The 21,098-nt window shown below is 37.1% G+C and overlaps 1 protein-coding gene across 3 annotated transcripts; it reads left to right on the top strand.

The window, feature by feature from the left end:
• Positions 1–14: 14 nt before the first annotated feature.
• LOC132122232 (F-box only protein 11-like) lies at positions 15–19,024 on the top strand. 3 transcript variants are annotated; one of them, XM_059532239.1, is made up of 23 exons: positions 16–339; positions 1,776–1,834; positions 2,276–2,403; positions 2,536–2,617; positions 2,751–2,895; positions 3,458–3,587; positions 3,821–3,904; positions 3,993–4,125; positions 4,228–4,334; positions 4,542–4,653; positions 5,328–5,434; positions 11,585–11,722; positions 11,817–12,034; positions 12,252–12,432; positions 12,543–12,665; positions 12,742–12,827; positions 13,006–13,082; positions 13,694–13,837; positions 14,106–14,216; positions 15,761–15,868; positions 15,961–16,069; positions 16,162–16,260; positions 17,186–19,024. In XM_059532239.1, the coding sequence occupies exons 3-23, from the start codon at positions 2,296–2,298 to the stop codon at positions 17,313–17,315; spliced, it is 2,532 nt and encodes an 843-aa protein (XP_059388222.1). In that variant the 5' UTR covers positions 16–339; positions 1,776–1,834; positions 2,276–2,295; the 3' UTR covers positions 17,316–19,024. The 3 variants fall into 3 exon arrangements, with proteins under 3 accessions (XP_059388223.1, XP_059388222.1, XP_059388221.1); XM_059532238.1 differs by lacking the exon at positions 1,776–1,834 and having other exon boundaries at positions 18–339; XM_059532240.1 differs by lacking the exons at positions 1,776–1,834; positions 11,585–11,722 and having other exon boundaries at positions 15–339.
• Positions 19,025–21,098: the final 2,074 nt, after the last annotated feature.

Below are 21,098 nucleotides of genomic sequence, written 5' to 3'. Positions count from 1 at the left end.
GTCCATGCCAATGGCTCCTCCTGCTAGAGAGAGAGGGAGAAAGAGAGACACGGAGCTAAGCACAGGGGGGAGCTGTCCGAAAAAAACACCAACAACACCCCGAAAGAGAAAAACTGCCCCGGGTTGGTTTCCTTTTTCGGTTTAGACGGGTGATTTGACTTGTTTCAGACCAGAGATTTGTGTAAATGCTAAGAACAACAGGATAAGGTTCGAGGGAAGCGTATTTTTTCTTGGTAAAGTCACCTCGCCAAATGAACTCCGTCAGAGCGAGCAGCAGGAGACCCAGGCGAGTGTCGAGGCCGCGCCCGGTGCAGCCGGAAAGAAACAACGCAGAAAGAGGTGAGACGGGGGCCTTTAATTCAATAAAACTTAAATGTTGTGCCGTGTAGTGTACGGTGCTTTAGCTATCTGACCCGACACGGCCACCCCGGAGCTGCACGGTCTGAATAAAAGGGTTTGTGTGCACAGTGTCGAGGCGCATATACACAGGCCAGGCCGCGCTTTGTTTGGGCTTCGCAAGCCAGAACCGTAAACGGCTAGCGTTTAACATGCTTACAACCTTTCCGGGTTGGCTTTAAACCTAGAAACAAGGTGACAAGGTAAATTTTGATTTATCTTTGCTGTAAGCCACCTCTCATGGGTTGTAGGTGGACGAGAGAAGTAGATTTAGGCATGACAATCTCCGCTGCTAGTATCCAGTGTGGGCTGCCATTGAGAAGTTACACAACACTGTCCGTTTACAACAAATACTAACACACCATCTGTTTTTTGCTGCATCGCATTAGTACCTTCAACAGCATTGTGATTGTTCGGTTTTGGTTGGGTTTCAGTGTAGTAGCTGTGAAGTTAACTGTGTTTACACACTATGCTAGGTAGCACGCAAGCTAACGCAAGTAACGTTAGCTGCGCAGTTGAGCTCAGAGCGAGAGAACGGGGTTGGATAAAGGCTCTCTTTGCTGTTTTGTCGAGGCTACGTGCGTAATGGGACATTTATCACATGAGTGCTTGTTGTTGCAGGTTTGTAGAGGATATGTACAAGGCCCTGGGTTCTGCTGGTGGAGGTGCATCTGCGATGATCAATCAGAAACCTTTGTTTCCACGTTTAAGCTTCGTTACAAACCCCCCACTGACAGGCTTTCCATTTATAAAATGTTAAAGCATTAGGTTTTCTTGCTCTTTAAGCATTCATTAGGAATTATTGACTCGTTTTAGACTAGTGGTGATCAGGACATTTTAATGATCTTATTGTTTACGTTTGATGTGATGTGAAGCGCTTGCAGTTACAGAATATTTCAATAAGAAAATTAGTCTAAATGCATTGACTTGAGAGTGCACAGTACGTTATTATTTTTAATATCACGTGGTACAACCTGTACATGTTTTTTTGGGCATATACCATAGTAGTGCTGTGGTGTTCCCATCTAATGCCATCGCTGCACTTTAGTTAGAGGCATTTCATATCTGTATTTACATTAAACTTGTTTAATGTTAAGCTTCAGGTTCCTAAATCTGTGTTTTAGGTGAAAGGAATAGCATCTTCTCCATACTGCTTTGTTTTTGTACCTCTTTCTAGGCAGACAAAGTGAGAAGAGTCACAGCTGATCAAATAAGGATTTAATAAGCAGGTGATGTCTTCATATTCCTGATGTACTCTTGTTGCCTTAGTTTTTGTTACGAATGGATCAGTCAGCTGTGAGTTGCAATAAAATTCGTGACAGTTCAGAGCCATGTGTTAGCTGCTATTCTCATTTTTCATTTTTGGATGTTGTCTCCAGGTACCAAATGTGCTGTAGAGAAGGACAGCCTGTAAGGCTCTCAGGTGATTGACAGGCAGGTGGGGAACTTTAAGACATTTGTAGCTGATTGAAGAACAGCATTTGTTGCATCTTACATGGAACAAAATTAATATAAGCATTGCTTTATGTATAAAATACAATAGTGTTTACGATTGCAAAAACAGGAGGAAGTTGAGGCTTTTAAGAGTTTTACTCCTTAATTAGCAAGATATGAAAATTTTGGAAGAGATTTTCCACAGATTGTGACGTTCTCAGTAAATAAAGGGTGGACGTGTTGTCTTTGGAGAAGGACAAAAAAGTTTGCTTTCTGACTGTTTTCATTGCGAGAATGGCTCTATTTTGTTCCAGCAGGTTAGGTTTTCAGTGTGCACACATGGGAATCAGGACTTTGTGGTGCATCTTGGGGTCTGAGCCTGTTCAGGACAGGTTGAGAGATGTTTTTTTTAATTGTTGTTTTTTTCTTCCTATGCTCTCTGTAGATGAGGACATCCCTGCAGATATGGTTGCAGAAGAATCTGGTCCAGGAGCTCAAAACAGTCCATACCAACTCCGTAGAAAGTCCCTGTTGCCTAAAAGAACCGTGTGCCCCACAAAAAACAGCATGGAGGTAAAGATTGTGCACCCCTTGAGATTCATACTATCCCTGTTTAGTTTGCACTTTTAGCAGAGATTGACCTTCTGATGTCTTTTTAATATAAAACGAGTAGTTTAAAAAGTCAATGTCTGATTTGTGATGCAGGGAGCCTCCACTTCAGCCACAGAAAATTTTGGCCACAGAGCTAAACGTGCAAGAGTATCGGGAAAATCCCAGGACTTGCCAGGTGAGTGCAGAGTGTGGTCTTGGTCATTCAATTGTGGTTCCATTAGGTTTTGCTTCTGATCAAAGGGCTATTAATTAATTGTGCTCTGCAAGCAAGTTGGTTTAGATTTCTTCTCCTGTTGTCTTTATTTCAGCTGCCCCTGCAGAGCAGTATCTCCAAGAGAAGCTTCCGGATGAAGTCGTTCTGAAGATATTCTCCTACCTGCTGGAACAGGATCTGTGCCAGGCTGCCTGCGTATGCAAGCGATTCAGTGAGCTTGCAAATGACCCCATTCTCTGGTGAGAATTTTTACTTGGTGACAATAGATTGATTTGCAGAAGCACATTAATCTCTTTAATTGTAGGAGTATTGAGGAGAATTGTAAAGGGCAATGTCATTGTCTAAGTGGGCTACAAATTATTTAATAGATCATAATGCTGGGACAAGCAGCGCATTGTTGCAGTGTCTATGAGAAGTTATGTAATGATGATCATGACAGGTAGACAAGCAAAGCATTGCAAAAAAATATGGTAGATATCTGAAGAATGCAAGCGTTAATGCTTCTCTTTGGAAGATGAGTTTAACACCTGACATTGCTAGTATGCACAATGGCAAAATCATCTCTTTGGGGCTTTTTGATCAGTCTTGTTTGCAGCTTCCACAAAATAACAACATACTGTTCAAAAATACAGGGGTTAGTAAAATCTTGGGACAGAAGTAACTTAAGCTCAATAAGGCTACTTTTATTTATTAAAAATACAGTAATAACAGTAATATTGTGAAATGGTGGATTTGTTATGATGGTTACAGATTCAAGTTGCTATTTTTAGTAATTGTTTTGTCTGTTGGTGCAATTTATAGGAAGAGACTTTACATGGAGGTGTTTGAGTACACACGTCCCATGATGCATCCAGAGCCAGGGAAGTTCTTCCAGATCAACCCTGAAGAGTATGAGCAACCAAACCCGTGGAAAGAGAGCTTTCAGCAGTTGGTATGAGAGCTTGTGATTCTGTTGTCCTTGATAAGTCAGTTAGTAGATATCCATCCTGATGTGAGAAGACGGATGATTGTAAATCCATAGATGATTTTTTTCCAGTGTGAGGCCTTTTGCAGTTTGTCAGAGTAATGTTATTCACTGTTCAAAAGGTCATGACATTTCCATCTTATGGTAACTTGTGAATAAGTGTTCGTTAAGATTGTCCTTTTGTTTTGTTTTTTCCACAGTATAAAGGAGCACATGTAAAGCCTGGTTTTGCAGAACACTTTTACAGTAATCCGGCCAGATACAAAGGCAGAGAGAATATGTTGGTATGGATCTTTGGCTTCAGCAGTTTCATTTCTGTGAAGATGGTTTCAGCTTCCTTGTAATTGCAGTGTTTTTTGTCCTGATTTTCAGTATTATGACACCATTGAGGATGCGTTGGGAGGGGTGCAGGAGGCCCATTTTGATGGCCTGATATTCGTGCATTCTGGCATTTACACAGATGAATGGATCTACATTGAATCCCCCATCACAATGATTGGCGCAGGTTGAACCTGATGACCCTGTTTTTGTTACCTATGTCCCTTAGATCTTAAAACTTTTAACCTTACATTCCTAGACATTTACACCCCTGTTTTTTTCCATTCAGCCTCAGGGAAGGTAGCTGACAAGGTTGTCATTGAAAACACTAGAGATTCAACATTTGTGTTTATGGAGGGATCTGAAGATGCATATGTGGGATACATGACCATCAGGGTAAGTGTAACAGCTTTGCCAACTTTTTTCTTGTAGTGCAGTATCTTGTTATAGTCATTGCATGAATTTTTTTAAATGATTGCATGATGTCTTTTAGGTAATACCACTTGCTTTTCTCTGAATCATTCATGATGCTGTTTATTAGCGGTTGCAGCAAATTATGTTTTTGAGTGTGTGTGTGTGTGTAACATTTCTGTTTCCCCCCAGTTCAACCCTGATGATAAGTCAGCACAGCACCATAATGCTCACCACTGTTTGGAGATCACAGTTAACTGCAGCCCCAACGTCGACCACTGCGTTATCCGCAGTACCTGCACAGGTATGTTTCTTCTGCTTCCCTAGCATAATACACTACAATTCAAAAGTTTGGGCTTGGTATGATTTTGGAAGATGTTTCTAATGCTCACTAAGGCTTCTTTAAAAAATACAGTAAATATATTATTACTATTAAAAATAATCATTCTAATCTAATGTTTTGAAATGTAATTTATTTCTGTGAGAGGACAAAATTGAATTGTAAGCAAATTATTTATTTAGTCTTCAGTTTCACATGATCCTTCAGAAATGTAATCTAATATGCTGATTTTATAATCGGATAATATTTCTTGTTTTTATAGGTGTTGAAACAGTTGTGCTGCTCAATATTTTTGTGTGGAACTTGATAATATTTTCCCCAGGCTACATTGATGAATAGAAAATTCTAATTCTTTCTAGCATCATACATTTTGTTACTATCACTTTTGATCAATTTAATGAATCATTGCTGAATTAAAAGATTAATGTCTTAAACGACTGACACATATGATGAATTAAAAAAAGAAGTTCCTATTTATGTGTTCAATTCACTTTACAGTGCATTCAAAGTATACATCAGTTTATGTGGGAATTAAACCCATGACCTTGGTGTTGTTAGCACCATATTTTATTAGCTAAAATACAGTAATTGTTATTGGATGGTTTTGAGATGTCAGTTTCTCTCTGTCTTCTGTGCAGTGGGATCAGCGGTGTGTGTAAGTGGTCAGGGTGCAGGACCTACCATCAAACACTGCAACATCAGCGATTGTGAAAATGTTGGACTCTACATCACTGATCATGCACAGGTAGGAACTTTCATGGTCTGTTTTGTGCATTGAAGGAGCTGTTCAAAATGGAAATTGTTTTTGAGATTTTATGCTGAGTTTTCATCATGCAAATGTTTTCCATACAATAAGATCATATTGACCCTTTTAGTCAAGCACTGCACAGGAAAAACAAATCAAAAGCTCCTTAAGTGTTTCCAATGACTTATTTGTAAAAAAAAAACAAACTTTTAATTCAAGTCTTCTGAAGCCATATGATACATGCTTAGACTATTCCATTGATTCTTATTTAGTAGTAGTTTGTTTAAGGCTTGTTTATTTTGCCTACATGTTCTGGTCAAAATCATGTTGTAAATATGTTGCATTTTGAATTACTTTGTCAGTTTTGAGACAGATGTTTAGCCATTTATTGTAGATAATATAGTTTTAGACCAGACTAGTGGTGGACCAATATAGTTTTTTTGACCGCTGATGCCGATATCTTGAAAAGCAGGGTGGTCGATATAATTTTATTTATAAATTTGTACATATTTAAGAAATTTTATATAATTTGAAAATGGATAAAAATAAATGTGTAAAATATACATGCTTATACTTTAAATTACAATGCTTTTTTAACAAATAAACATTCAATAAAAAATATAATTAAAAAGTAAACACTGTAACCAACAGGACACTCGGTTTTCTAGGAAGTTTGTGTGCATTGGGAATCACATTTTTATCAAAAAAAGCCAAGGTAACACTAATTTTAAACACAGCACACAGTCAAAATGACAAGTATGACATTGGGCAAAAGCATGAACAGCAGCATAATTTGAAATCATGAGTTTAAAGGTGCCATAGAATGCAAAAATCACTTGTATAAGTTTTCAAAACAATTGTGTGGCTGCAGTGTTTGAAAACAACCAGCCTATCATGGTAAAAATCCACCCACTCATTGTTTTATAATCCAAATAAATCATAAACCGTCTCTCCACACTAGCAGCTCCAGGTTTCTCAATATTATGACATCATACTCAGGGAAAGTCACAACCATTTGTGACTATCTCTGCGCTATTAGCTAGTTATACAGCCCTATTAGCTAATTACACAGCCCTGAGTGAGAAGCTGCATAACTGTTTTCAATGTCAGCGCCAAAGAGACATTAAAAGTGTTGTGTGTTGGTATGCACCAACAAACATAGGAGTCTCCATAGATTGCTGAGGACATGGTGGTTACATTTCATTTTCAAAGAAAGTTTCCTGAAAAAAAAAAAACTGTAAAAGTCCTATGTTTTCTAACATTTAACACTGGACTGCCCTACAAAGAGGGTCGGTTCAGTGCTGAAATTGTGCAAAGATTGCTTCTGAAAGAGGGATCGATACCAACGCTTCATGTGAAAATGTCCAAACTCCAAATTAAGCATCACGCGTCATATGTTTTCCAAAAGAGCTTCTTGGCTCTCTGTAAGGCTAATGCTGCTAAAGCTACCATCGTCTCTGCCTGTTTTCAGTAATGCTGCCTTCACTACTACCAGAATGATCGTTAATAGGAATGTGGTAGTTCAAAATTGCAATTGTAAGCAATGTGAGGTCAGTATCAGGGTCTACACCAGTTAAACTGTTACACCGGTATGCCCGCGAGCATGAACTCTTGAAGCTCCACACTCTTCTGGAAAGGGAGGTGGGAGCACCAGCTCATTTTCATTTAAAAGGGACAAACACAAAAAAACTGTGCATTTTGGCTCATACCCTAAAAGTGGCAATTTAAACAATCTATAAAAAATTATCTGTGGGGTATTTTGAGATGAAACTTCACATACACACTCAGAGAAGAATTTAAAATATTGTATCAATGCATTAAATGGCACCTTTAAAGCTGGTCAGTCTCGTGTCTCAACCAAGCTGAACCTTACTGTTCATATTCAGTTCGCACCGACTGACTGTCACGCAGAGCATACACGATCCTGCAGGATACAAATGCACACTTAAGATGTCACAGCTGGATTCGACTAAGTTTGCACGGTTTTTGAAATTAGATGTTCATTCGTCATTCAAAGATTTGTTTAAATGTGTCATATGACGTTGCTAAAAATAACATTATTTTGTGTATTTGGTGTAATTAAATGTTTGTAGTTTAATGTTCAAAAACACATTTTCCACATAATGTACATTATTGTTTCTCCTCTATGCCCCGCCTTTCTGAAACACATCGTTCTTTACAAAGTGATAATTGGCCAGCTATCCAGTGCGTTGTGATTGGCTGAATGCCTCAAGCATGTGATGGAAATGTTACGCCCCTTTCTATACTGTGATGCATGTCCTGGTCAGAACACTCGGATGGACCAGACAAAACCAATAAAACCCATTACAAATGAGCCATTTATTGCATCCAGTGGGGACATAATTACAGATTATAATGACTTATACTATCTTTTTACATGTTGCTTTGCGTCGCATTAGGGGTGGGCGATATCGCGATATTTAAAATATATCGAGATATTTTTAAACACGATATGGATTTTGGCATATCGTATATATCGATATATTGTTTATATTTAATTCTGATTCCGCCACTTTGCTTGTTGGCCTTCTCTGTGCTGTGCTCGCCCCCGCTCGTCGCCCCCCGCCTCCTTGCTTTTGTCCCCTCTCCCCTCGCGTGTAGAGAACTAGTCTCAAAAAAAGTCTCAAAAAAAAAAAGGACAACTGGCTCCATTTTATGGAGATACTTCGGTTTTCAGACATCGGGCGAACAGCAGGCAGATGTCTACTGTATGGCCCAATGATTTCCACGATGCAGAAAACGTGGAGGGAATCATAAAAAGGGAATTTACAGTTTAACGCGGAATGGCACCGAATTTGTCAGATTTTGAATGAATTAATCAAACGTAGGTCATTGCACTTACATCAAATCGCGATATGGACTAATATCTGCAAATATTAAGCCGTAAAGGACTATTTAAATATGAATCCTGCGTGTCTGTGTTAATGAATGGAGCAGAAGCGCGTCTTCATTCATTAAACACACGGAAGCGCGCGTGACGCTCGCGGTGATTTCAGCTTCTGTCATCTCACTAAATCAGGACGTAAACACATGAAGAACATCTCCAGAACTGCTCTGAGAGTCACTTCATGAGCATCTGACCGTTTGATTTGAGTAAAACTAGCGGGCATATATCACATCATAGACTGTAGTATCACATACACAGAACTGTAACGATTCTTCAAAATAAAAGTATTTGCCAGAAATCTATTACTATTGTTCAGCAGAATGTACATAGCCCACTACTACTACTATTAAAAAGAAACGAACAATTTTTAAAGGAATAATCACACAACATTTCTTCCATGTTTTATTTTTAATAGTAAATCCCCTTTGTTTACCAAAAAATAAAGTTTGCTTAATTTTAAATAATTAATAGATAAATTAAATGAATGTTTTATGCCTTCATTTGATAACCAGAAAAATGTAAATACACAGAATTTCTGAAGGGAAAAAACATTTCACATAAGGCTATTGTAAGAATTTGTGTAGAATTTTTAAATAATAATTAAGTTGTTTTTATGCATTTAAATAATTACACATACACAATAAAACATATGGTGAAGAAAAAATAAAACGTTTCATAGGGCCCTAAACATGTAATATTTGGCATATTTGTTTTTGCAGTAGTTCTAGGGGGGTTATTTTTCCTGTAATGATATCGAGATATAGATCGTATATCGAGATACAGCAAAATATATCGAGATATATTTTTTGCTCCATATCGCCCAGCCTTACGTCGCATCGCATCGCGCTGCGTAAACCTAAAACCACGTCTGCATTTGTTATTGGAGAAACAACAAGCGCTACTCTACACTTCTCAACTAACTTTTGAATCGTCAGTGGCATATCCTTTACATATGTAAACGTACTTACCGACTGAGAGTCAGAACAGCTGGCATTGTAGTCTACTCTCCCAGGATCAGGAAACAGTCCTCCATAAAATGTGCTGCACACATCTGAATATTTGGGTTGAAGTTGAACTGTTGTTGTAAATGCAACTTAACCACTGATTTCTAGTTGTTACCAAAGAGAAAGTTAAACTTGAAATCGCATCATATGACCTCGTTAAATTATATAAATGCGTATTTGCTGAATACTGACGGCAAACGAGAAAGTATTTTAATTATTGCCTTTCTATTACTAACAATATAAAAGCAATCGTTATAATACTACTTTATATACATTATAATTCCTTTGTTTAACAGTTCTGTCTGATTATTAGACAGTGTGTTCAGGCGCTGCAGTTCTTAGTGCGACAAAATAAGTCTGACGCGCCATCAAAATAAAACAAATGCATCAGCCAAACAGAAAAAGTTATCGGCCGATGCCGATATTTGAAAAAAATCGGTCTATAAATCTGTCGATCACTAGACAAGACTATGTAAATATATATATATATATATACACGCATACACACAGAGAGAAAATATTTATTTGAGCCCCTGCTGATTTAGTAAGTTTGCTCACTTACAAAGAAATGAAGGGTCTGTAATTTTTATAATAGGTTTATTTTAACTTATAGTGACAGAATACCAACCCAAAAATCCAGAAAAACCCCACATTATATAAAGCTTAGAAATCGATTTGCACTTCAGTGAGTGAAATAAGTATTTGATCCCCAAGCAAAACTTGACTTAGTACTTGGTGCAGAAACCCTTGTTGGCAAACACACAGGTAAGACATTTTTTGGTGTTGGTCACCAGTTTTCCACACATCTCAGGAGGGATTTTGATCCACTCTTCTTTACAGATCCTCTCTAAATCCTAAAGGATTCTTGGCTGTTGTTTGGCAACTCATTGTTTCCGCTCCCTCCACAGATTTTCTATAGGATAGAGGTCTAGACACTGGCTAGGACACTCCATGACCTTAATGTGCTGCTTCTTGCGCCAGTCCTTTGTTGCCTTGGCCGTATATTTAGGGTCATTGTCATGCTAGAAGACCCATCTATGTTCCATATTCAGTGCTCTGGCTGAGGGAAGGAGATTCTCGTCCAAGATTTTACAGTACATGGCCCTGTCCATTTGCCCCTCAATGTGGTGAAGTCGTTCTGTACCCTTGGCTGAAAAACGGCCTCAAAGCAGAATGTTTGCACCCCTGTGCTTGACTGTAGGGATTGTGTTCTTAGAATCATAGTCAGCATTTCTCTCCCTCCAAACACGGTGAGTTGAGTTAATGCCAAAGGGCTCAATTTTGGTCTCATCTGACCCAACTCCCAAGCCTATTCTGAATGTTTTTTTGCTAACTTTAAATGGGCCTGTACATGTACCTTCTTGAGCAGGTGGACCTCGCGGGCACGGCAGGATTTCAGTTCATTGTAGCGTAGTGTATGTATGTTTTACCAACTGCCTGAAGGTCATTAACAAGCTCCTCCTCTGTAGTTCGGGGCTATTCCCTCACCTTTCCCATGATCATCCTTACCCCATGAGCTAAGATCTTGCACAGAGCTGCAGACCAAGGCCAATTGATGGTTCTTGTGCAGATCTAAAATCTTGTCTCTGACATCCTTTGACAGTTCTTTTGGTTTTGCTCATGGTGGTGGGAGAGGTTGAAATGGAAGAGACAGATTGTGTGGACAAGTGTCTTATATACACCTAACGAGCTGACATTAGGAGTAACAATTTAAAGTGGCAGGACTAATCTGTGTTCCTCATGGGCACATAACCAATTCATGGGAGCCAGAATACTTGCTGGTTGGTAGGGTATCAAATACTTATTTCACTCAGTGAAATGCAAATCAATTTCTAAACTTTATGTACTGTGTTTTTTTTCTGGAGACTTGAGGGTGATATTCTGTCTCTCTCCGTTAAAATAAACCTACCATACCTACCTACCAAAAATTACAGACCCTTCATTTCTTTGCAAGTGGGTATATATTTATATATTCAGTATATATAATATAATAATATTGATATATAAATGTATATACATGTAAATATTTTCAAAATATATACTGAATGTGTGTTTATATATACAGTACATAATAAACAGTACAAATATTACGTGATTAAATGCGATTAATCATTTGACAGCACTAATACACACACACACATATATATATATATATATATATATATATATATATATATATATATATATATATTTAAAAAAACCGCTTAAAATATTTACCTGTGAGCTGTTGTGTTACAGGGTATTTATGAAGATAACGAAATCTCAAACAATGCGCTTGCGGGTATCTGGGTAAAAAATCATGGCAATCCCATCATCAGACGTAATCACATCCACCATGGCAGAGATGTAGGAGTGTTTACCTTTGACCATGGCATGGTGATTACATCTAATATTTCTTATTAGAAATGTTTTCTTAATATATCTCTTCTATCTAGTGAGCTGATGTATGTCTCTTTGTCTCCCTCTGCAGGGCTACTTTGAGAGCTGTAATATCCATAGGAACCGGATTGCAGGATTTGAGGTGAAAGCATACGCGAATCCAACTGTAGTACGCTGTGAGATCCACCACGGCCAAACGGGGGGCATCTACGTACATGAGAAAGGACGAGGCCAGTTCATAGAAAACAAAATCTATGCTAATAACTTTGCTGGTGTGTGGATCACCTCTAACAGTGACCCAACTATAAGGTCAGTCTCCATTGTCCTCCCTGTGTTGCCTATGGAAATTAAGTTAGCAGTGTCATATTAGTATAAATCAATATTGTTATTTTAAGACATGGAAATAATTATTCATTTTGGATATTGATTAGCTTTTTTTTCAGCTCACTTAACACTCAGCACACTGGGAATTGATTGTTCCATCTTGTTGATTATCTATAAAGTGAACTGTCTGCTCTTAATCTAGGGGAAATGCCATCTTCAATGGAAACCAAGGAGGCGTTTACATATTTGGTGATGGGAGGGGCCTCATTGAGGGAAATGATATTTATGGAAATGCCCTGGCTGGCATTCAGATCAGAACGAACAGCTGTCCTATAGTAAGGCACAACAAGATCCATGACGGGCAGCATGGAGGAATCTATGTGGTGAGCATGAACATGAACTAACTGTAATACATTACATGCTGCTGACACAACAAAAATGTATGCACTGGTCATAGAGTAACTCTCCCTGTTCTGTCTGTTTCTGTTTGTAGCATGAAAAGGGTCAGGGTGTAATAGAGGAAAATGAGGTGTACAGCAACACTCTGGCCGGAGTGTGGGTGACTACAGGAAGCACACCGGTACTCAGGAGGAACAGGATACACAGCGGAAAACAGGTTTGGAACTCAAAATGTAGTTCGATATGATCTAGACTTCATTCTTCCATCCTAATTTTGTTATATCTCTAAAAAGGTTGGAGTGTATTTTTATGACAACGGACATGGAGTCCTGGAAGATAATGATATCTACAATCACATGTACTCTGGGGTCCAGATCAGGTAGGACATAATTGAATTTCTGCTCCTTCAGGAAGTATCAGGAGTACCGATTGGTTTTCAGGAGTCATGGTAGTAAAAAAAAAAAAGAAAAAAAGTGTACTGCAGTTTTATGTTGGATTCATTTTTTTTGGATGCATTGTATAGGACAGATGTTTTTCCTTTTGTTTTTTAAACAAAGAACTGGAAGCAATCCAAAAATCAGACGAAACAAAATTTGGGGTGGTCAAAATGGAGGTATCCTGGTTTACAATTCTGGTAAGTTCTTTATCCACTTTGTCTCTGTCTTTTCAATCCTCATGAAGCTTGTTAAGGATGGTTTTCTTTTCTTTTTTGTATTTTACTAGGGTCGTGCAATTAATCGAAATTCAGTTTCTACTTCAATTTCGGCCTCCATCAATTATGAAAATATAATAATCAAGATAAAACAATTATTGTTAACCCTCATCAGTTATGTAATAAATGAATGTAAACCGATGAGAATGAAAATTGGATCTGTGCAGTTCTTAAAGTGACAGCAGGCTATATTCCTGCTGCCGATTTTGTGCTTAATATCAATCAAACAACAAAAGACAAATTCATTCACTGCTCTTCACAAGAAGCTCTTTAATAAGACACAAAGGAAGTTTAATTCTTACAGTGAAGACTATGCTGTCTTATTTGATTATTCAATTTCTATAGGCTTTTTTTTTTTTTTTTCGTTTTACGACAATATTACAATTTTGACACATAATAGTGATTATGATTTTTGTCATAACCGAGCAGCCCTACCATAAACCGTTAGATCTCAGATGCTATATAGGTCTGCCTAGTTTCTGTTTCTGTTTTCTCATGTTTGTGTTTAACATCATTTGGTGGTCTATTCTTAGGGCTGGGTTTCATCGAGGACAATGAGATCTTTGATAATGCCATGGCAGGGGTTTGGATTAAGACGGACAGCAACCCCACGCTGCGCAGGAATAAAATCCATGATGGACGGGATGGGGGTATTTGCATATTCAACGGCGGGAGGGGTAAGAACAGATTTGGAGATTGTCACTGCTCATAGGCACAGCACAGGAAATGCAACGCCAGTTGAGGGTGACTTAAAGTAGAAAAATATAATCAGACCAGATTCCCAGACACGGATCAAGGGTTCTCTTGAGCTAAATCAGTGATTAATCTCCCAGTGAAAACGCTTGTGGTTAAAACTAAGGTTTATCTGTGTCAAAGTATAAAGGATGTACCATGTCTAATCTTTATGATGGAAACCAATAGCAGTGTCTTTATATGCATGTTCAGGGTTGTTGGAAGAGAACGATATCTTCAGGAATGCACAGGCTGGTGTTCTCATCAGCACAAACAGCCACCCGGTGCTGCGGAAGAACCGGATATTTGATGGCTTTGCTGCAGGTCAGTAGAAGTGCAGACATGCTGTCACTGTAGTGGTCTTAAAGGAGTGGTAGTTCATCCAAAAATGACAATTTGCGGAAAATTAACTCATCAACAGGTAGGGGTGGGCGATATGGAAAAATCATATCACTTTTTTTTTTTTTTGGAGGAATATTACGATTAACGATTTTATCAGAATTCTTTCATGTTGGTTTTACTATTTTGCAAGTTGTCGGAGCATTACAGCCAAACTAATTTCCCTATTATAAAGACAAAGCCTTTCAAGGTAACAAAAAAAATAACAATAATGGCAGATATTTAGGCCGAAGAGGGTGAAGATAAAAATCTGTGTTCTTGTTTTTTTAATAACAAAGATAAAAGAATGACAAAGATACACATTACAACTACACAAAATATACAAATAAAACAAACAGTGCTTTATTTTCAGGTACAATATGTGCATTTAGCAGGAGTAAAAGAAATTGAATGAAGAAATATAAAAATAAAACACTATATAAACTGATTCCTAAAGCAACTGTATTCAATTTCTTCAGTCAAGAGAAGTGAGTGATTTTTCTCTGTGTTTTGTTGTTTTAATAACGTTAAAGGAATAGCTCACCCAAAAAGAAAAATTGTCAGCTGGCTGTCAATTCTGTCATAGTGTTTATTTTTATACCACCATTTACTCACTCAAATGTTGTTTTAAACCTGAATAAGATAAGTTTCTTTCTTCTTCTGAACATAAATGCTATTTTGAGGAATGTGGAAAACCAAACAGTTGCTGGTCCACAGTGACTTCCAGTGTATTTTTTGCTACTATCAAATTCAGTGTAATCCAGCAACTGTTTGGTAACCCATATTCTTCAAAATATCTTCTTTTGTGTTCAACACGGGAAAAAAATGAATACAGGTTTAGGACAACGTGACAGTGAGTAAATAATGACGACAAATGAAATTTTAGGGTGATCTTTCCCCTGAGACCGTAATGACATTAGGCTGCATGTTTAATAAGCACATGATTTAAACATTTAAAAGCACATGCAGATAACGAGAGTAACTCTACCACTGAGTTAACATTGCTGTGAATGCATGTGGCGTTGTACAGAACTGCAGCTGATAGAATGTGCGCTGTAGCACGATACTTCGATATTTCCTCAAAAGCAGATCGTGGAGACATTTTTATCGTCCACACACACCCCTACCCTCAGGCAGGCCGGCCAAGATATAGATGAGTTTGTTTCTTAATCAGGACAGATTTCAGAGAAATGTAATGCTATTTTTTTTTTTTTTATCTGTTCCGATGAAGAAACAAATTCATCTACATCTTGGATGTATAAAATCGTGAATCGTAATATTTAAAAAAAAAATAGATATTTTTTCCATATCGCCCACCCCTACATGAGGATGAGTCATTTTTTGGTGAACAATTCCTTTACTATATTATGGTTCTTTTGTTATCGTAATGGTAAATTGTAAAATCATAATGTACGTGTCATCATGATTGTGTAGTCAGTGGCACTTTTCTATTTAATCATCTAAATAACACTCTTTCACCCCCACTTTAGGCATTGAAATCACAAACCATGCCACAGCGACTCTGGAAGGCAATCAAATATTCAACAACAGATTTGGAGGCTTATTTCTAGCCTCTGGTGTCAACGTTACAATGAAAGGTAAACATTAACATTGAAACTCATAGGCGAATATCTCCCTTTACCTCAATATTATGTATTTGTTAATGTAAATGTTTTTCATGACTTTGTAGATAACAAAATCATGAACAATCAGGATGCCATAGAAAAGGCGGTGAGCAGAGGTCAGTGCCTGTACAAGATTTCCAGTTACACCAGCTACCCCATGCACGATTTCTACAGGTAACTAGAAGGCAGGCAACTTGAAGCCATCTGCTTTGAAAACCAACAGAATTGGTTGTAGTATTTTACCATTTTCCATTCTCTTGTATTAGGTGTCACACCTGTAACACAACAGACCGGAATGCAATTTGTGTGAACTGTATTAAGAAGTGCCACCAAGGGCATGATGTGGAGTTTATACGGCATGATAGGTCAGTGCAAAACCTTCTTGTATACAGTGAGACATGTATACATCACTGTTCAAATGTTTGGGGTTGGTAAGATTTTTTTTTAAATATCTTAGGATCACTAAGGCTGTATAAGTTTGATCATAAATACAGTAAAAAATGTAATTTTTTATTTAAAAAAAAAAAACAAAAACACCATAGCTATGCATACTGTGCTAAACTAAACTGAGACTTGTCATGGCACTTTAACACCGTTGTTCTCTCTTTGCTCTGATTGCTTCTATTGTTCTCATTTTTAAGTTAAATTCTCATTTGCTAATGTAAATATAAAGAATAATAATTCAATTTTCTTAATATATTTTATTATATCTTTATATAATTTATATTTGATATATTATGACCTGTCATCCGTGTCACATAGTCCTAAAGAAATCCTTATGATATGCTAATTTGGTGTTTAAGAAACTTGCATTTATTTTAATCAATGTTGAAAACTATGGAAATCCATGTCTACCACCGGATATGAAAGTTAATTGTGACTTTTCACCACTCTTTTTTACTCAATTTCGAGTTTACATCACACAATTCTTAGTTTTTTTTCTTCTGAATTCTGAGTATACATCTTGCAATTCTGTTTTTTGTTTCTACAAAAAAATAAAAATAAAAGTTGTGAGAAAACAAGACAAAACTGCAAGAAAATCATTATTATTATCAAAACCATTATTTCTTTATTTAATTTGATTGTAAACCAGTTTTTAGCTTCCACAGAAAACAGCTGTGCTGCTTAATGTTTTTAAATTCTAAATCTATAATTTTTTCTTGGATATAAAAATAGCATTTAATTATTTATTTTTTTCCTAAATGTCCTTACTGTCATTTTTTCCCTGTAGGATTCAGTGGATGCATAGACAAGTCTGCTCTAATCCCTTTTCTAATCTGTCCTATCCAGGTTTTTTTGTGACTGTGGTGCGGGTACATTGTCCAATCCTTGCACATTGGCTGGAGAGCCGACCCATGATACAGACACTCTGTATGACTCTGCACCTCCCATAGAATCCAACACATTACAGCACAACTGAGATCCAGCTCAACCTCCATCACAGCACCCTGGCCTTTATCGTACCTGCCTACAGATCTAGAGCGCCTGCCATTTCTGGGCCAGAGAGACCTGGTGTGCAAACTGTGTGTGGATAACTAAAACTGTCAGACTTTGAATTAATCATTTTAAGAGAAACTATCCTTGGAAAGGTGAAATGCAGTTCTCCAAAGCTGCGTAAAGCTGCCTCAATACTGGGTCCAGACTCTCTTGTATATTGCTCACTGAGAAGATGTTTTGATGCAAGGAGTTCTCTTTACTTCTGGTTGGGAGCGTGATTGATGATTTGGAAGAGTGAAATATTGTGAAGCAATATGTTGACTCAGGATTATGGAGGTGGGTACCACAGTGGTGTTGAGTTTTGGAGGGGAGTAGACTTTGTTGGGTCCTTCCAATCGCAAAGTCTGACGCTGTGTACCCTGCCCTGTGCAACTTCAGTGCTATGTGGAGATTCAAGATGAGTTCTGCTGCAGTTTTTGTACAGATCTGACCGTGACCCGAGCCACTAGGAGCTACAGATTGCGGTTTCTCGGATTAGAGGCAGAGCCATTTCATTATGCATTATGGCTTCCGTTGACTGTTTTTTGACAGCAGATGTGCTGAAATATATGTATGATATAAAAAAGAAACAAAAAAAAAACAATGTGATTAGCACTTGGTTTTAAAAAAAAAAATGTTAATGTGTTTCTGATCTACAAATATGATTTTAATGCTTTCTCATGTAGTTTTGTATTTTCAGGCAAAAAAAATCTTACTGTATTTGAATGTCTTTTATTTTATTATATATTATTATTATTATTGTTATTAATATTTTCTTTTGGCACACATTAGGCTTGCTGTAATCATACTCCTGTCTCAGCATATAAGTTCTTTCTGTGAAAGAGGAATAACAAAGAAAAGATCAGAAAAAAACAAACACTAAATTGTCCTCCAGCATTTTTTATTTGTATTTTGTTTTTATGAGGTGACTTAAGTTAACAACTTTTTATGTGAGCGATAGAAGTGTGGAATTTACGGTTGTGGAGGTTCAGAAATGTTTGCATCACCTTTGTTGCTGCCATAATTAGAAAAAAGGGTTATTTTTGCCTGTTGTATTTGTCGTTCTCATTTTTAAGTCCCCTTTCTGTATATTTGGAGTTTTAATCTCCAAGTGGTTTGAAGTGTAAAACAAGGGCCCAAAGAATTCTGAAACATGTTTGACCATTAATCTTATACAGAATGTAAAGAAAAGAGTTCTATTAAAAACAATCCCAGCGCATTTTCATTGTTAATTCTTTGTCCATATGATCATAGCATCCTGAAAATGCCTCTTGACTTTTCAAATCATTTTTATTGCATTCTTTTGGGCCCATGGCCTGACTTGTGCCTGTTTTAAGTATGATGGTAATTTTGAAAAGCCTTGCTGCAGTTGGTTATATCGGAGGCCTCTGGTCTCTTTAAAGCTGAGACATGTATCTCTACAGCCCCTTTGTCTTTTTGCCCCTCAAAATCCATCTATGTGTAATGTGGTGACTGTGGCTTCTCATGCAGCCTGAATTTTATGCATGTGTACCATAACATCTAGACTTAATATATTGTGAAGTCTTCAATAACCATTATGTAGATGCTAGTATGAATTTAAAAAGGGTTTAATTTCCTAGAAAAGAACAGAAACTGGTCATTTTTAAGAAAATAAACTTTATTAGATCAACATTGCTTGTGCTTGATTTTGTCGATTCCTAGCAGTACTTTTGACATGTAAAGAGAAAGTTTGCTGATTTAATCACATGCTTTATAGGTTGCACTACTTTCTGATAAAACTGTAGCATGAAAACCCCTAACAGCTGGCACTACAGTTCAACAGAATATTATACTGTCTTCAAGAGCTTGTTAAACATGACTCAATTACAGTTATTATAAACCAAAACCACCCTAGTTGCAGGTGTCGCCTTCCTGTAATCCTCTAATACAGATACTCCACTTGTGCAAATAACGCATGCTGTTAAGTGCATGCTGTAGGACACTTTTACAGCGGTGTGTTTTATCTAGTCTGATAAGAATACGTGTTATTGACTGAATTCATAAACCTTTCGCTCTCCCAATTTCTGGGTAAATATGCGCCACCTGTAGGCAAACAACCAAGACGAGCTTTTCAGAGTTCGACATCTGCTAAAACGCATTGATCTTCAGATAATTTGTGGCATGTTTATGCACTCATGTTTCATGTATTTTATTATTTGTTCTGCAAGTTTTTGTTTTATTTGAGTTAATACTTTACACATAACTCTTCAAAGGCCTAAATTTATTACATTTATTTGTTTTTAGATTATAGGCTTCAATGAAACAAACTCTTGCTTTTGAGATTGTACTTATCAAAAAACCTATTTCATGCAAGGATAGAGTACTTGTATTCCATACTTTTGTTTGGGTCATTGTAATCTAAAGGTTTGTGTTGATAAATTAACCGCTTTCGTCTAATACTATCACACACACAAATGTAGCATGCATTAATCAGAGAAAATAAAAACTGAAATGAATGAAAGGCACTTCAGAAACATGACTGATATGTAGTTCAGACTTTTAAGGCCAAATAAATGGAAGTGTGTAGTGTTTACACACGGTGTACTTACAGCCTTGAGCTGCTTATCTAGGGAAATGAGTGGAATTGGATTGTATATTAAACTGGATGACCTTTTTTAAGACAGAAAAAAACTTTTTGCTTATTATGGTCCACATCTACCTTTTTAAAATAACGTGATATGAGAGAAATCAGATATAAATACATTCCTATAGCCATCTGGGATTAAAGCCATAACCCCAGCCATAAACACTGAGAGATACATATCAGACTGGGGTTTTCAGTGGCTTCAACTTCACCTTACATTTGTCTACCCCCAATCTCGTATGTTTGGTTACGTCCTTATCTGGGATAAACATGTGGCAAAAAGGTAACAGCACATTGACAGCACTGGACACATCACAGGACAAAAAGCATTCCTTAAAAGCCTTACTTTTCAAAAACAGAGTTGTAATTATCATGTGGAAAAACGTGGCACGCAATTTTGGGGTGCAAAAGTTACACATTTGCACATGCAAACCCATTGGAACAGATTTGGAGGAATTTAGCATCACCTCCTCACCAATGGATTCTGTGTAATGAATAAGTGAGAGTTCAAACAGCATCACAATAATTCACAAGTCATCCATAGGACTCCAGTCCATCATTTAATAAATGTCGTGTCAAGCAAAAATCTGTTAATTTTCTTAATAGTAACAAACAAATCCATCATTGAGGTATTTTTATTCAGTTCAATATCAAAAATATCAATAACATTGCTTTCTCCTGTGAAAAAGTATAACCCCGAATAAATCAGATGAGAAATATGCACAGATAAAGCCCATTTTAAAAGCAAAAACAGACAAAACAGTTCTATTAATAAATTATGGACTGGTATTTTGGCCATCTTGATGGATTTGTTTCTTATAAATATGCAGCTTCACAATGCATTAACTGAGGGACTGGAATCGTGTGGATTACTTGTGGATTTATGTGATGCTTTTATCAGCTGTTTCAACTCTGACAGCACCCATTCACTGCAGAGGATCCATTGGCGAGCAAGTCATTTCTCCAAATCTGTTCAAATAAAGAACCAAACTCATCTACATCTTGGATGGCCTGATGAAGAATACATTTTTTGCTTTACTTTTTATTTATTTTTAACATTTGATAATTTCATTGGAAAATTCATGTTTTTCATTTCTGTAATAAACAGCCCAGTGTGTGGTT

The sequence above is a fragment of the Carassius carassius genome, chromosome 40 (assembly GCF_963082965.1).
Source record: "Carassius carassius chromosome 40, fCarCar2.1, whole genome shotgun sequence".
Classification (NCBI taxonomy): Eukaryota; Metazoa; Chordata; class Actinopteri; order Cypriniformes; family Cyprinidae; genus Carassius; species Carassius carassius.
The sequence above is the reverse complement of the archived record's forward strand: the minus strand, read 5'-3'. Positions and strand labels throughout refer to the sequence as shown.

Excerpts from the sequence above, each read along its gene's own strand:
- LOC132122232 (XM_059532238.1), top strand. The coding sequence starts at position 252 with ATGAACTCCGTCAGAGCGAGCAGCAGGAGACCCAGGCGAGTGTCGAGG. Across the intron at positions 4,126-4,227 it reads CATCACAATGATTGGCGCAG|CCTCAGGGAAGGTAGCTGAC; the intron begins GTTGAACCTGAT and ends TTTTCCATTCAG. Across the intron at positions 11,723-11,816 it reads TTACCTTTGACCATGGCATG|GGCTACTTTGAGAGCTGTAA; the intron begins GTGATTACATCT and ends CTCCCTCTGCAG.